The sequence below is a fragment of the Orbilia oligospora genome (assembly GCF_000225545.1).
Source record: "Orbilia oligospora ATCC 24927 unplaced genomic scaffold scaffold00169, whole genome shotgun sequence".
Taxonomy (NCBI): Eukaryota; Fungi; Ascomycota; class Orbiliomycetes; order Orbiliales; family Orbiliaceae; genus Orbilia; species Orbilia oligospora.
In genome coordinates this window covers 73,668-89,578 of record NW_011645726.1, presented here as the reverse complement: position 1 = coordinate 89,578, position 15,911 = coordinate 73,668, and the positions used below count along the sequence as shown (strand labels likewise).

Here is a 15,911-nt window from a genome sequence, read left to right as displayed (position 1 = left end):
GCCGTTGCTCTTCTCCATTGCAACTGCTAGAAGCATCCCAGTTTCTCCCATGTAAGTTCTTCCTGAGTTCTCCTCTCTTCTCCTCTCTTCTACATAATCCTTTCGCCATCCCCCCTCTTCTTTCTTTTATGTATTTTTTCTTCTACCGCAACATCTCATCGACCTTCTGGACACTTGTGACTAATTGGCCGTTTAATATTCCATCTTAGCTTCGCTGGCTTCTCCTCTCTTCTCCTAACTTCCCATCCTACTTTCTTCCGTTGTCATCTAGACGTCTAGGAAGCTCTAGAACACCAACATACCTCATCAATATCAATATCAATTCTAATACCAAGTACCTACGGTGCAACTCTGCTCCCCTGGTCGCTGGCATTCCGTCTGTCTCTACGATTTCCAAACTTAACAGACTTGCATCTTTAGACCCCTACTCTCGTTTCCTCACCTTCGTATCGCTTGATAAAAAGCTCGCAAAGATAAGTTCATTTATCAAATCCATCGGTACTGGCGACAAATCCCCGGAGTACAAACCTCCCGATTATCACTATCCAAGGCCCAGCTATCACCCGTAGCTGCGGTTCTTTTCCCATCTTCTTTCTCTCGCTTTCCTTCATCAAATTCAAGCAGATTCGTGATGTCGGCTCCTCAAGACCCTAAGCCTACACAGGCAGACACCGCGCAGCCTGTTGTTTCTGGTTATCAAGGCCCTCCTACGAATGCTCCCAGTGGTCCGCGGAGCCAATCCCGTAGTGGTTATCCAGGGAACAAGTCCCACAACCAACGGCAGGGCTCTCGAAGTCCTCATCCTTACAATAACAACCATCACTACCACAACAACAACGGTAACAACAGTAATAATTTCAGGAACAGGTCGTCTTCTAGTGGAAACGAGCGTGGCTCCTTTCGCGGGAATTTCCGCGGTGATCATCGCGGTGGCCGAGGCGCTGGAGGTGGTTACAACATCGATAACGGAAGCCGGTACAGGTCCTCATCGGGTGGTAGTCCCTACCCCGGCGGATATAGCAGCTCCGGCGGAAGTCGATCAGGTTCTCGAGCACCACAAGAGACCGGTTTCATCAGCGATTTTAATGGACGCGGTAGAGGTGGAAATAGAGGTAACAGAGGAGGCGGTCGCGGTAATCGCGGCGCCGGTCGTGGTGACAGCAGAGGTGGCCGCAACCAGAGTCAAGGTGATGGAAAGCCTCGGGAGAATGACCACTCCCCAAAACCTCCCCAATGGAACCCTCCAAATCGCACTGAGGAGCCTAAGGAGGCCAACGAAGAGCCGGTTATATCAAACCAGATTGCCCAAGCTTCTCAACCCGCTCCCACGGATACCTCCGTCTTATCCAATATCAATAAATCAACAACGAGCAATGTTTCCAAGGCCGAGGACATTCAGGTCCCAGTCCCGCTAATTGCTGGCCCATCCTCTAAGCCTGAACTCGCAATCAATACAAATGCTGAGAACAAACCAGCCGCAGATGTTGCAGATGCTCCCGTTAAGAAAGGGAAGCGAAACCGACCAAAGAAGAAAAACAGAGGAAAGCGTGAAGAACCAGATACCAACGTAGATGATGCAGACAACGAAGGAACTAGCGGTTCCGAAGATGCATCTGCGTCTCCGGTGGCTATCAGGTTCGGCACAGACCTCGTTACGGCTTCTATTGTTACTCCGGAGACTACTATCACGATGATCCCGGTGCCCGGAAATGCGAAGAGCGATTTGCCGGCTGACCAGGGCGATACTCAAGAGCCTAAAGCAAGTGAAGGTGGCAATAAGGAAGCCACCCGCCCCATGCTAGAGGAATACAGGAGAAAGGATAGCCGTTTTAGTCTTCTCCCAACTCGAAGAGAGCTGACCACTGCGATTGAGCAGAGTAAGTATACCCTAGCTATATGTACTGATGCATTCTAACTATCTGATTAGTGGAGGTTTACACCGTAGTCGTTCATAGTAGAGCTGCGAATGAAGTGGTGAAGTAAGTCTTTCCTGAGGATAGGGTCACGAGTTTCTGCAGCTAACGGGACAATACAGCACCATCAAAAAAATCACAGACAACCTCAAGGAAGGGGTTCCAGATTGCCAGCATTTACGACGCCTCGTTAAGCCTGAGAACCTACCTCCCTCTCTCACCGGCTTGCCTGACAGTTTATTCATTGATTACTCTACGGAAAACCAGTCCCCCAGTGTTAAGGTCAATCCGGATGGTACCGTTGAGACAGTCGCAAGATCTCGTGGGGCGTCGCGAGCACAACGACGCCGCAGGAACGCCTCGTATCGAAAGGGTGAGAAACCTTTATATGTTTTGCTGTGTCCAGTCGTTGCGATGACGATCCGCGAGCTATACGAAATATTATCTCCCCACCCACTCTTCGCCGGAGTTGATCTTGATTGCGAAGTCCCCTTCGACTCTCAAGACATCCCACAAATTATCAAACATACAGTTCCACAATGGGCTCCCTGTAATCTCAGGCAATCTAATTCCTGGACTGAGAAGTATTGGCCAACCATTTACCGCCGTACGAATCCTTACGGGCCACACCCCTTTCTCACTAATAAGTGGGAAGATAAGCTTCATGCCCCATATCCCGTTTTTGAAATGGACTATGTTGAATATGACGGTAAAGAACTGACTATGGGGGAGTATTACATGCGACTAGCTCGCAAGGTCGCCGAGGAAGGTGAAGTGAGAGGCGCGGGTCTTCGAATCGGCTGCGTCGTGGTTGAATTGAAGGAGCGCGACGGCCCTAGGCACGGGAGAGTAATGGCGGTCGCTCATGATGCGAGAACTCAGGCAAACAACCCTCTTGCGCATGCCTGTTATCGGGCTATCTCCCTTGTTGGTAGAAAGAGGGTTGAAGTTACAGCGCGCCACAAGCCGAAGGTCAACATGTTTTCCCTCAATGGACCAAACTCTCCAATGGAAGATGATTATTATGACAGAGTCCCTGGTGACCCAGATGGGTATCTCATGAATGATCTTGTTGTCTTCATGACTCACGAACCTTGTGTCATGTGTTCAATGGCTATGGTGCATAGTAGAATTGGCTGCCTTGTTTATAGCGAGCCAATGGTTAGCGGAGGCCTTCACGCTGATCTTGCACCCGCAGAAGGCCACAGCCTTCCTTTTAGAGGCGTCACGGATGAGGACGTCACTGACTATCGCCGCCGCCATGGTATACCTGAGCCAGATAATCGTCAAAGGCGCACTACCGAAGGGCTGTTCGGGGGTGGAGATGACGACGCTGGAGCAGATTCTACTATCCGTGTCAAGCTACCCGTTGGCAAAGGGAAGGGACGACGTACTGAAGGACAAACGAAGGAACAGTTTATGAAGGAACAGGTGGCTAGGTTGAAGAAAGAATGGGCACCAATCGACCCCTCCCTTAAAACCGATGAAGCGATCATCGAAGCTTGCAAGGACAAAGCCTTCCACAAAGAAAAGAGGAAGTCGGATATATCGTTTTTCCAAGCACTTAGAAGGGCTTTGTTAAACGAGCGTGACAAGCAAGAGGCAGAGGCGAAGACTCAAGCCAGGATTGCAGCTACGAAAGAAGTCAATCGCAAGGGTAACACGATGGACAAAGCTACCCAGACTGCCAAAATTTTCGACTCCATTAATGACGGCGAGGATTACCTTGGCTCTACCTCAAATGTCAAAATCGGAACCTCGGACCCAAGCAAGAATACCGAGCAAGCTGCATCATCGTCATCAGTCTCCAAAGAGAATATGCGAAACTCCGCTGCTCAGACCTCTCATATCCCGGATACTGACCCCTCAGATAATGGCAAGTTCGCACAAACTTGTGATGTCTTTGATAACCACGCTAAGAACATGGTTGATGGAGTCATCCCTGTCAAGATCGTTCCTAAATATAATGCAGATGGGCAAGAACTCTTGATCGAAGGAGAGTTAACACTGACTAAGGGCGAGGGAGTCAGAGGGAAATCTTCACGAGAGCACAGCCCAGAGGGCTTTGGTGGCTTAGGCAACATTGATATCGTCGGAGTGAACGAGGATAGGACCCTAATAACTACTGGACAGAATGAAGATGTTAAGGGAAAGGGTATAGCCACTGACATCTCGACCGAGGGGGCTGAACGTGGCAGGAGTAGAATTCCCGCTCCATTCAAGCCAGGCACGGGCGATTTCGTGGCTGTTAATGTCAGCTACGGCTCACCAGATCCACAACCTTCCGGATCGACCCCAGACAACGACTTCACCACTAGCGGTGGCGAAGAAACTGCTGGAACCGGATGTGAAGAGGATAGTGACCTCGATGTCGGAGCGGCTTTCGACCTTATGACTGTTGAAGTCCCTGATACCGCTGAAGGTGATGGTGAGAAAAAGAAGAAGAAGAAGAAGAAGAAGCGATCTCGTAAGAAGAAGGCCACTACTGATGAAAACGCCACTCCTGGTAATGCCGAAGGATTTGAGATTGTTGAAGTCAACGAAGAAGGGAAGGAGGTCTCCACTAAGGAAGAGGCCACTAATGACTCCAACACGCACGGAAGTTCTACCAATGCCCAATCCATCCCATCTCTAGATGTCAACGAAGATGAGAACACCGGTACCGCCTTACCCCAATCGCGTCCGGTATCGCCGAATGCGGAAGCGGAAGCCAATAATGACGACAAAGAAGATAAAGTTACCGATCCAACCGAGGCCAAAAAAGAATCCGAGGAAGACCTTGAGCCAGATGAACTTGTCAGGCCCACACGTCCATTCCGTTTACTCGAGGATAAAACCAACTCGAGTTTTCCTAAATACGACCACAATCCAGGTGATGGCTACGGCTTGTTTTGGCGTGAGAAGCTTAACTGGAAATTTTTGTGCTTCCGCTATAAGCCTACAGAGGATGAAGAAGAGTGGAATGCGGATATAGAGTGGCAAGGCGCGACCAATGACCGCCTCCACGCTTGAGGCTCCAACCTTCCTACATGCTTCCGCCAGAATCTGCAGCAAACTCATTATAGTGTTTATTCCCTTTTTCTGTTCCTCCTATTCTAAATGACTAACGAATTACGGCTTTCTTTTTTTCCGTCGGTTTATGGCGGGGAGGAATACGAAGGTTTTCAACTTCGTTCTTGTTTGTTTTTCACGCATTCACACTCTTTTGTACTGGCATAAAACAGAATTTCCTCTTCCTTTTGCTAAGGAGGAGATAGAAGAGCCGAATGCATGGAATATCTTTGCCAACCAAAGCCCCACTAACTTTAGGTGGTTTGCATCCTTCATATGGCGTTTTTGATTTTCATGCTACTTAACTCGCACACCTTACTTTATTCTTCGGCACTCTCTCGTCCCTCATGTAGACTCGAACCAAAATACAGGCGCATAGCGAGTGGTACTTCCCTGCTTCCTCTTCTTCTTATTCCGTTAGTTTCATTTGTTTCCTTTATATTCTTTTCCTTCTTCTTTCCGTCTCTTTCCTTTCTTAACGTTCATTCGCCCTTTTAGCCTGGTGTTAAGGAGTTCCTTGTCTTTTGCTTTGCTCTTTAGATCGCAAGTGGATAATAGATTGACATTGATTTAATCTTATCTATAAATCGAAGATGTTAAGGATTACAATTCAACTTCCTCTTCCTCTCCCTCTTCTTATTGCTCGTTCGAGAAGGAACAAAGGTAAAATAAAATGCAACAACAACGAGAAAATCCATTCATCCCATGTAAACTCACTAAGCACAAAACAAACAAAAAAACCCTATCCAGTATTTTTTTGGTTTCGAAATTTCCCTTCCCCTTTTTTTCCCTTGCCATTCGTTACCATATGTTAGATACAAAGCTCTTGTTACAGCGAAACTTATATCCCAGAAAAGGGCTAAATAAATGAAAGTATACTGAAACCCAATCTCCAACTGGCGCCCTCGGGATCCGGATCTTCGTCATACAGTACAAGTACCAGCACACCATTCGTAACAAAAGAAGGTCACAATACGTGGTTAGTGGCACCAAGCAAACGACCCCACAGAATATCAAACCCCTCCATCGTTACACTGCATAAACAACAATCCCCCACCATACTAGATCCGGTAACGACATCCAAATCAAGTAAAAGCGACCCCCATATCAAGCCAGGCTTTTGAAGGAAGACGTGGTCCGGACCAGTATAGGCCAGGGAAATAAGTATCAGCTTTTGTTGGATTTTCTTCATCAGGACACTAACACCATGCAATCCAAAGCCTCACTGTAACATTTCGCTCCGTTATTTGGTAAAATACACGCTCAATGTAGGCAATAAACACCACTAATGCGTGCAGAAGAAAAGGAACCATTAATCGGAAACCTATCGACCCAGAAAACAGGGAAAGGAATGAGCCATGGGGCTAGTGTACGAAAGGAAGGGATATAAATGTTTTCTTGTAAGGAAAGAAGCACACAAAGCAACGAACTAGGAAATTGCATTCGAGGACAATACCAAGCCATTCATTTACCTGGAGCAACGCTGTACTAGGCAGGCCGCCGAGAGAAGTTATGAAATGAAGCTTATAACCAATATTCCGTTTTTTTTTTTTTAAAAAAAAACTATCTTTCGGTTTTGTTTCCGGGTTGGTATCATCGACAACGATGTGCTCTGTCCAGGCCGTCAATCGTCTAGGTTTTCCGGTTCTAGTTACTGTGGCGGCCACGGGTTTGCGGGTTATTAACTGGACGCCCATGCCTACAGTAGCCAAGCTGCAGCAAGTCCTCTGGGAACATCTGCGCGTAAGCCCGCATGTATACTTCGGGTACCGGCTTCGGTTGATTCCCCTAATATAAAATATTTAGCGTTGTGGTGTTCTATAATATAGTAAGAGCGTTTGTACTTACGTCCTCTTTCCATACCGGACCAGCCGTCCTCCCCAGAAATGGGTAGAGGAAAGGAAGAAGTCTATTAGCCCTGAAGTGACCGAGCAGCTTTCCATCATGATACAGGATACAAGAACCTTCCTGGGGCAACTTAATGAACCCGGCACGGTAGTCTCTTACGACCACTCGGATATTTTGGGTCACTCGTACCTCACCCCTTTTCATATAATCTCGGATATCCCACTCGAGAGACGAAATGCGATCTGCTAAGGCAGAGCTACCGCCCTCATTAAGTGCTGTAGACTGAACAAAATCCAGTTCTCTGTAAAGAAAGTACTTGAGGCAAGGGCGGACATTTGCTCGGTGTATCTTTCGGATAAGATCTAAGTACCTCCCACTATATAGATATTAAAAATTTATTAGTCCCTGCGATAAAAATGTTCCATGAAGCTGAAGATTTGTTTCGTACGGTTTGCCTATGTCCGGGTTGAGAGGATCTAGTAACTTTGTGTTGAATAATGCACGAGGGATAGAGCGAAGAATGCAAGCTCGATGATACCTTGCAAGCCGATCTCTATCGTCTTGCTCCTTCTCCAATCTATCCGCAGCGGATACTGAGGGTTTTTTTTCAGCGGAGCTATCGTCGGTCTTTTTTGTAGCTCCTTTCGTTGTACTAGTGGAGGCTCTAGACTTCTGATCGGCGGTACTATGATCGATAGATGGTGACGTATGGCTATCCTGCTCTGGCAGCTGAGGTAGCTCGGATAGCGGCCCCAATAGAGACTTCCCAATATTTCTGAAAGCCTTAAGTTCGGCCTCGAAATTATATTTAAGCCATGGATTCTCCGGATCATCTACTCCAGAGCTACGACAGTGGTTCCGCACATCCTGGACATAAAACATTTGATGCCGTTCTCGAAGTCCCAAAAACCCATACCTTCGTTTCATCAACTCCTTCTTTCGCTTTACATAATCCAGCCTTCGATGGTTCTTCAAACTCCCTGACCCGATTGCACGAGAACAGCGCTGACCCGAAAGATGAGAATCTCGGGCCCGTGGAGAGCTCCTCTTGGTAGCAGAAGCAGCCATTGATGAGGCCAGCTGCGTTCCGCCTTGATCTCCCTCATCCCAAGATTCTACCTCTATCTCCACTCCAGGTTCAGCCTCAGGTTCCTCTCCAAGCAATTTAGTTAAATCAAATGGTTCATCTAAATTAGCCTCGGGCGCCGTTGTATAGTTTACCGGAATCATTTCCGGTGGAAATCTAGCAGCTATCTCGGCAGATCTTCCCATTTTTTCCTCCGCTTCATCCTCCTCCCTTGTTCGTACAAGGTCGGGCATTATGCCCCGCGTATGCATTTTATGCATAGGCTGACGCACTGTCTGTGTGGGAAAATGCATCCGGGTGTTCGTATACGGGTTTATATAAAGACCCATATCGGGGTCAATAAGGGGGTCAAAAGGTCTTTGCATAGAGTAATGAATCGGGAAGTGCATGGGGCGATGGAAATGCAACACGGGCTGTCTAGGTCGTTGCAGTGACCTTAAAGCACTCGCAGACTGTGCAGGCGGCGGCATGTGCTGGAACCCGACTGCAGCTCCATTATTTGACGTGAATTCTGTACCAAGCTGTCTCAATGGTTCGTCGTCGGTAGGTAGTGTAAAATTGTTTATCGGATCGTTTAATGAGTTTCCGAAAATTGAATTATAACTAAAGTCGTTATAGGCTACTGATGGTAATTGGCCGGCATCGAATATATCTTCTTGAGCATCCGGTGCTATATTGGCAGTATCATCAGGGTTTAAAGAGGTTCCAGGATGCATGGGAGGGGGAAGAGAATGAGGATCAACATGATCGTGATGATGAGAGATGGTAAGGAGGGGATTGATAGTAGTGTAGATATAATCCTCACTATCTAGGTCTTGAGTAGTATGGACCTGACCCAGGCCAAATCTAGTGGCCGATGTAGCGGCAGTGATCGATCGAGGATAATGATGAGGGTGATGACCAGACGAAGAGACGGAAGTAAATGGAAGAATCAGGGAGTCTTCGTCATCGAACGAATCCATATTCTGAATGGTATCCGATGAAGGCTGGATCCTTGAGTGGAAGTCGACAGGATCAATTTCACATTCTCGCCCGTACTATTTGAGTTGTTGGTGAGGAGGGACACTGAGTGGCGCACTAACTGCACACTGGGTGGTACCTGGAGTGCTCTGAGAGACTATCGGGACGTAATAGCCACGGGGTAGGTAGCCCAACGTGGCCGACGAAGGTGTTATATATAACAATATATAGGGTCTCCCGGGACGATCTATTGCACATCAGCGATTTGAAGCTACTGTCGCGCGCCGATCGGGTCCTCAGCTCAGTAGTCATGTTAATTATCTCTTGTTAATCCGATATGTTGGTACTGTGGCTACATAGTTTACCGTGCCGTATCTACGACTTACCACCTACAAATCAATATTCCCGATTAATGAGATGCCAGGTCAGTGTCTATAGCTATATATATAGTAGCTAGGACGTACCCATTCACTCACATGCACACATACAAAATCTGCAACAATAACAACAACCTCAACCTCAACATTCATTTAAAAACTTTGTAAGTACCTACTTTAGTAAATACCTCGGTAGGTAAAGTAGGTATTCACATTATACTTTTACGGTTACCGCATATCTCGGTTCATCCGTCCATGCCGGCGCCTCTTATCTAACTCGTAGACTAAACAAGTACAATAAATCTATTGCTGTTTGATTTGACAGTTCTACCTTGCATTGCCGGTTGCCCCTTCTAATATATAAAGAAAGTCAGTATATATACATGTCCCATTCGGCCCCCTTCCTGAACACCCACCAATACTGTCTAGCTATGTATATCCTCCTTTCATAGAATGATTAATGAACCAGCAAGTCTAAATAAGAACTAAAACTAGCCACAGAAAGAGAGAAGAAGAAAAGTCAGGAAAAAAGAAAAGAAGAAAAACGCCCCGTACCATATGTAAATAAACGCCATCATCACCATAGCAGCAACAGCGATAAGTTTAAGCGAAAAGGAAGAAAGAAAAGGCAAAAAGGAGCAGCTGATCTTAACACAGCCGTTCCTTCCGTCGAGTGAGCAATAGTAATAATCATAAGAATAATGATAATAATAATGATAGAAAGTTATCAAATAAAAACAAGCATTCTATCGAAAAGAGCCCCTGTGTCTATTTCAAAAAAGGCTCCAGTTTATCGCCTCTTGCTGCTGTTGAATTCTTTGTCCAGCTTATCATTGCATGTCATAAATAAGAATCACACAAAAAAGGAAAAGGTTTGATGTAACAAAATCATAAAGGCGGAATAATGACGAATGACGAATGACGAAAGACGAAAGACGAAAGATGAAAGACGAAAGATGAAAGATGAAAGATGAAAGATGAAGATAAAAAAAAAAGTTAACTGCCCCCCGTAAAGCACAATAGGAACGATATTCTCAAACGCCGTTTATAATAGAGGTATAAGGACAACCCTTGATCAACCGATAATGTAAAATAATTCAAGGACCATCCCATAAGACAAAACCTGATACGCCGGTTGAGAGTAAAAAAGAGAAAAATGGAAAAGAAGAAAAAAGAAAAAGAAAAGAAAAAGAAAAAGAAAGCTAATGATCCATAGTGAGGGTGGGCACGCGGAGCCAGCACGAAAAAAAGAGATCGCGTATCGAATGACAAGTATGGACAAGAAGAGAGGATTCATCGAACGGAGGCGGGTAATTATAAAGGACGAATATTGCCGATGGCTGTAGGCCTTTCCTCGAAGACAATCGAAAGGAACAAACCGCGAACTGAAAAAGAAAGAAGATGAAGATGATGAAGAAAAGAAGAAGAGAAGAAGAGAAGAAGAAAAGAAAAAGAAAAGAGAAGATAAAACCCCCCAGATTGACGACAATTCAGTCGGAGTCGATGTCGAAGTAATCCATGCGCCACTATTCCATGGATTCACGTTCGCTCTTCTCTGGTGTCGTCGTGCGAAGTTCGAAATCTGGAATCTGGTAGAACTTGTCGGTCGCAAGGTCAAACTTGAATGCTTTAAGTTCGACACCGTATGGCCCTAAATAAATGCATCGGTTAGTCTACTTCCGTACACACGCACACATTGAGAAAAAAAGGGTTGGGGTTAAGCTTACTTGGTTCTAGACAGAATACCATCCCAAGAGGTACGTCAAGGTTAGCAACCTTGTCACGAGGTTGCCCGGTGTAGTATCCAAGAAGAACACGCGCAACGACTCTATGCGCAACTATGAGCACATGGTCGGTCGTTCGCTCAACTTCGATAATGATTTCTTTAAGACGGTGAATAACGTCCAAGTACGACTCTCCGCCGGGCCCTGGGTACCTATAGTGGAGCTTGTCTGCAATACGATTCTCGTACTCGCCGGGAAGGTCGCGTCGGATTTCGTCATACGTTTTACCCTCAGCCAACCCAGCATTGAGCTCGTCAAGCATCCTCCACTGTTTGATGTCGTACTCTTCGTCGTTAAAGTATTTAGCTGTCTCCACGCTTCGGTTGAGCATACTTGTCCAGACGCAGAACGGCTTTTCGGCAGGACAATAATCGTCCTCCCCGGCAAAATGCATCGAAGCATCCGGATTAGGTGGTGTAATATCTCCAGACCTAGGAGGAAGCTGTGCCGCATGATGCTTTTCTATTTCATGCCTGTGGAACTTCTTCCTCTCTTCCTGGATAAAACTGGCTAATGCTTTCGCATACTTGTCGCCTTTACCACTCAGGCTGGAATTTCCTCCGATTCTGCCTTGGACGTTATCCATCGACTCACCGTGACGAGTAATCCAGATCTGTCGGGACGCCAAGTTGAAGTTCATGAGGTAGTAAGCGGAGTGGTTGGCAAGGAACCCACGGATTCCGTGAGCAACAAACTTTCGCCCAACGTCGATTAATTTAAGATAGGCCCATCCTTTCTTTTCCTCATACGCGCCGATAGGAACGTAGGCTCCTTCGTACATTTTGACACGTTTCTTGAAGTCATTGTATGATTTTTCAGGATCCAACCCCTTGTAGTCGGGCCCAGAAAGCTTCAAGCGCATGTTAGCTTCGAGGACCTGCTCGTCCTCACAGATGGATTCGATGAAGAGGATCCCGAGGTCGTTCCCGGCGACCCCGCGAATGTGGTCGACGATAGCGGTACGTCTCTCGATTGTGCTGTTCGTCGCGTCTAAAATGGCGACACTACCTTCTCCATTCATGACGTAATCGAGAGCCTCATCGAGGGTCTCCATGGCAACTCTCTCACGTAACCTTTTGGCTTTAACGTTGGTAGGATCAAAGAATTCGGCCGATTGGGAGATGCCCTCATCCTTATCATTGGTATCTTCCTGGGGCCCGTCGAGGTTTGTGGTCTGGAAGGCAACGTTCCCAGCGTCGAGGCTGAACTTGGGAGGCGAACCGGCCTTAATATCAAGAGATCCAAGAAGTCCAGTACCACGGAACGGTTGCTTAACCGTACCGTCCTGGTCCAATTGGACATCTTTGAGAGCTCGGACGGCTTGGTGGACAACGTCGTGAGAGCCATGTTCTGGAGGTGTGGGTGGCTGGGGCTGGTTGGCTGCAATACGACGACGATTACCAACGTTGAAGACCTTAACGTCATACTGGAGCCATCCGAGATAACGAGCTAGCTTTCTAGTGATATAGCTCTTTCCTCTGGCTGGCAAACCGACCATAACTATGACCAATTTGGAGCCAATGTCTCGAGCAGGGATTCGTCCATCTACGGAAACCTTACTTTTGGTAAGACCAGGGATATTGAGCGTTGTCGCATGAAGTCGCGGTGAACTCGGGGAGCTAGCTAGAGGAGTATCAGAGGACTTCATTGGACTAAGGGTGCCAGTGGTAGTGCCATTGATTGGAGTAGCGTTCTGAATGCTGGCCGGAAGGAGCATATCCTTGTTGCCAGAGCTCGCGGCCACAGCCTGAGTAGAGGCAATGGTGGCGGCTTTAGCAATCTCGGAATGCCTACCGGTCGGCTTCGAGGGAACATTCTTCGGGATGGTAGGAGTGGATTGGCCGTTACCATTTTCGGCCTTGGCTACTTTGATAGACGGAACATTGTTAGTGGGTGTGGGTGTGGGTGTGGTTGTGGCTTGACGAGGTTTGAGTTCAGGAGAATCGATAAGTTTGACAGAAGCAGTGGATTCAGTTGGAGAAGATGGAGGAGAAGAAGCAGGGTCCGAATGGGTCTTGGTGATATTAGCGTTGGAGTGATGGTGGAAGTGGAAGTGATGGTGGTGATGATGTTTGGTGTCTGATTTCTTCTCCGTCGCGACGGCGGCAGTGGGGCCCTTTGAGAGGTCAGTGGAAGGGTGAAGTTGAGGTTGTTGGTCTGCGCTCTGATTGCCACAAGAAGCCTTGTGGCTCATCGCAGCAAGAAAACGGTGAAAAATCGAGGTAAACGTTTTGTCAGTAAAAACAGGAATCTCGGCCTTGTTATGGGCGGATTCCAGAATCTAAGGCACAGCCGTCAGTTAGCCCGAGCGATGCCAATATTTTTTGTAAGTGGTGATGGCGATGGGTTTTGGTGGTTTGTGGTAATGTTAAACAAAGAATACGTGAACAGGAAGGGGAAGGGAAGTTCGAAGGGGAAGGGACGCAAGCTATATCCTGCTTCTGGTCTCTACAACACTAAAACTAATTAAACACAGACACACACCCACCCACTTGCACCCACACACCAATGCAATACAATACAGTACAGTACAACGAAATACAATTGAGACGGATGATTATGCAGTGATAGACTTGGGATTATAGGATGGCTGGGGTTTGAGCAGATTTGGCGGGGTTTGTTCCTATACCTTTACAACTGTTTTGTTTTGTATAAAAAAAAGAAGAGGGCGAAAACCTCTGTGGTGGACTGCAAAAGTTTATATGTTGTTGTGGGCGAGTCGATGGAGGAATATGGCCTGGAGGGGCTCGTCTATTGATCTGTTCGAATCAAGGGTACTCCGGTTCAAATAAATCCCAGCTTTCTTAGTATTAAGTAAGTCGGTCAGTATTTTTATTTTTTATTTTTATTTATTTATCCCCTTTCTAGTCGGTATATATCTTTGATGACTATTTGTCGAAATGTTAATCGCTGATGGATGAAGGTGCTTTTTGATCCGATATTGGTAGGGCACCTCCTGGCTTAAATATCAAAGCCCAAATAGGGTTGACGTCGTTATGCCTTGGACCAAGACCGTCAACAGGGCCAGGCAAGAGGCAACAGGTTCTTGGATGGCTGCGTATGCAAACCGCTAATGAAGGGCCCAACGGGGACCACTCTCACTCTACCTGATCGGATCTGATCAGACTGACTCCCACTTCCTTGGTACAAAAGGATCTCTTTGGTCTTTTTGGCCTTTGGTCTTGGGGGAGGACCCACGTTCTTTTTTCCTCCTTCGATCGATATGGCAGACCGCCGTGAGGAATTGCTGTTACTTGTTGATGTCGCGGCACCGGATTACGGCGGCTAGTTGTTGGCAGGGCTAGTGAGACTGACTCTTACTCTCTGGCTCTCTCTCTCGCCCTCCTTTACGGAGCGCTATGCTTCGTCTGGTAGTTCTTCTCCTGGCTGCCAGGTTGAGGGTTGGTTGGCTTAATTAGGCCCGAACGAGAGCAACCCAGCGATATCTGCCTGGAAATCAAACCAGTGGCTGTCTCAGCAGCCAAAATAAAACAATTTTAACAGCACAGCACACCACTATCGCTGGATGGTGACCTGTTCCTAAGGTCGCACTTCTTTTACCCTGTTTTATTTATTTTGGATATCCAACAAGGCTGGCTGGCTAACAATACTTCAGGCGCAGCTTTGTAAATTGCCGGATAATACGTGGAGGAATGATATTGTTTTTTGGTTTCTGGTTTCTCTTTCTTTTCCTCTGGCTCTTTTTTTTCTTTTATACCATATATTTTTGTTGGATTCTCCCCGGGCCGGGCTGACTAGACAGATCGAGCTGAGGGAATGGAACGTTGATATAGAGTGCTGTGGTACGGATTACTGCTGGGCACTGGCTGGGCGGTCACACCGGTATCTACCTGGCATATGAATCCGGTCGAGGGAAGCCGCCTCCGTCTAATTGGATCGTCCGGCGCACAACTTGGCTTTTGGGTCGGGTTGCACAACGTACGACTTTTTACGGTTTGTATGTCCACAGGCAGCTGATGATGTTGATATAGATGGAGTAATCTATTTGCAAATGTGCAAGAAAATGAATAATTGAGACTTGTCAGGTTCCCAGGTACAGGAGAGAGACAGAGAGGGGCATATTATCATATATCTAATATCAGCTATCCCACCAAACCCCAAACCTCAAACCCAACCATCAAAAGAGACGAATCGGTGGGTAAAGTCAACGGTAGTATCCCACTGGTCTCGGAGAACGGAGACATCTCTTCCTGCCGAACAAGCAGTCCCTGTCTGCGTAATCCGCATACAGCATTTCCCCCATGAGGAAAATAGGCGACTCGGTTTGCTACATCCTTTCGTTCCTTTTTTGTTTGCGATTAAACTTTTTTTTGTTTTTTCACATCAGCATTGCATTACCAGTATTAATGTTGTTCTATCACGGCGAATATTCTTCTACGGGCTGGTTTTCTTTTTACTTGTCTTTATTTTCTTTTCTTCATCATGGATGGTTGTCTCGAGTCTCATACTACGCCGATACTTGATGCTTTTTGGCACTTGACACGGTACTCTTACTTCCAAAAGCCTTGTAGTGGCCTTTGGGAAACCCCGAGGTGATGTAAAATGTCGTGGTAATACTTAATTGACCAGCCAGGAATATCAAAATGTCACCTCATTGCTGAACACGTTTGAAGGTTTTTCTATCCGTTCGATATTCACATGTCGGCATGTGCAGCCTTTCGATTCGATCTTGATTTTGATTTCAGATGGCATTATACGTATGGGTCAGACTACAGACTTCGCGCGGCTGCGACTCCCTTCAGTGACCGGTGCGATTTCTTAGCACCACTGGCACTAGCACCGACCACCACCACCACACCTGATGATAGGTCTGCCACACATCAAAGGATGAATTCGATTCGTTTGCAAGTGCTCGCGAGGTGCCAGTGGG

At 46.8% G+C, this 15,911-nt stretch overlaps 3 protein-coding genes across 3 annotated transcripts; 1 reads left to right on the top strand and 2 right to left on the bottom strand.

Annotated features, from left to right (window-relative positions):
* Positions 1–631: 631 nt before the first annotated feature.
* AOL_s00169g25 (uncharacterized protein) lies at positions 632–4,925 on the top strand (the record flags this gene model as incomplete). Its single annotated transcript, XM_011127382.1, has 3 exons — positions 632–1,877; positions 1,928–1,979; positions 2,036–4,925. 3 exons carry the CDS (start codon positions 632–634, stop codon positions 4,923–4,925), a joined length of 4,188 nt encoding a protein of 1,395 aa, XP_011125684.1.
* Positions 4,926–6,611: 1,686 nt separating this feature from the next.
* On the bottom strand, positions 6,612–8,861 carry AOL_s00169g24 (uncharacterized protein; the record flags this gene model as incomplete). Its single annotated transcript, XM_011127381.1, has 3 exons — positions 6,612–6,752; positions 6,813–7,188; positions 7,261–8,861. 3 exons carry the CDS (start codon positions 8,859–8,861, stop codon positions 6,612–6,614), a joined length of 2,118 nt encoding a protein of 705 aa, XP_011125683.1.
* A 1,901-nt stretch (positions 8,862–10,762) lies between these two features.
* Positions 10,763–13,214, bottom strand: AOL_s00169g23 (uncharacterized protein; the record flags this gene model as incomplete). Its single annotated transcript, XM_011127380.1, has 2 exons — positions 10,763–10,887; positions 10,964–13,214. 2 exons carry the CDS (start codon positions 13,212–13,214, stop codon positions 10,763–10,765), a joined length of 2,376 nt encoding a protein of 791 aa, XP_011125682.1.
* Positions 13,215–15,911: the final 2,697 nt, after the last annotated feature.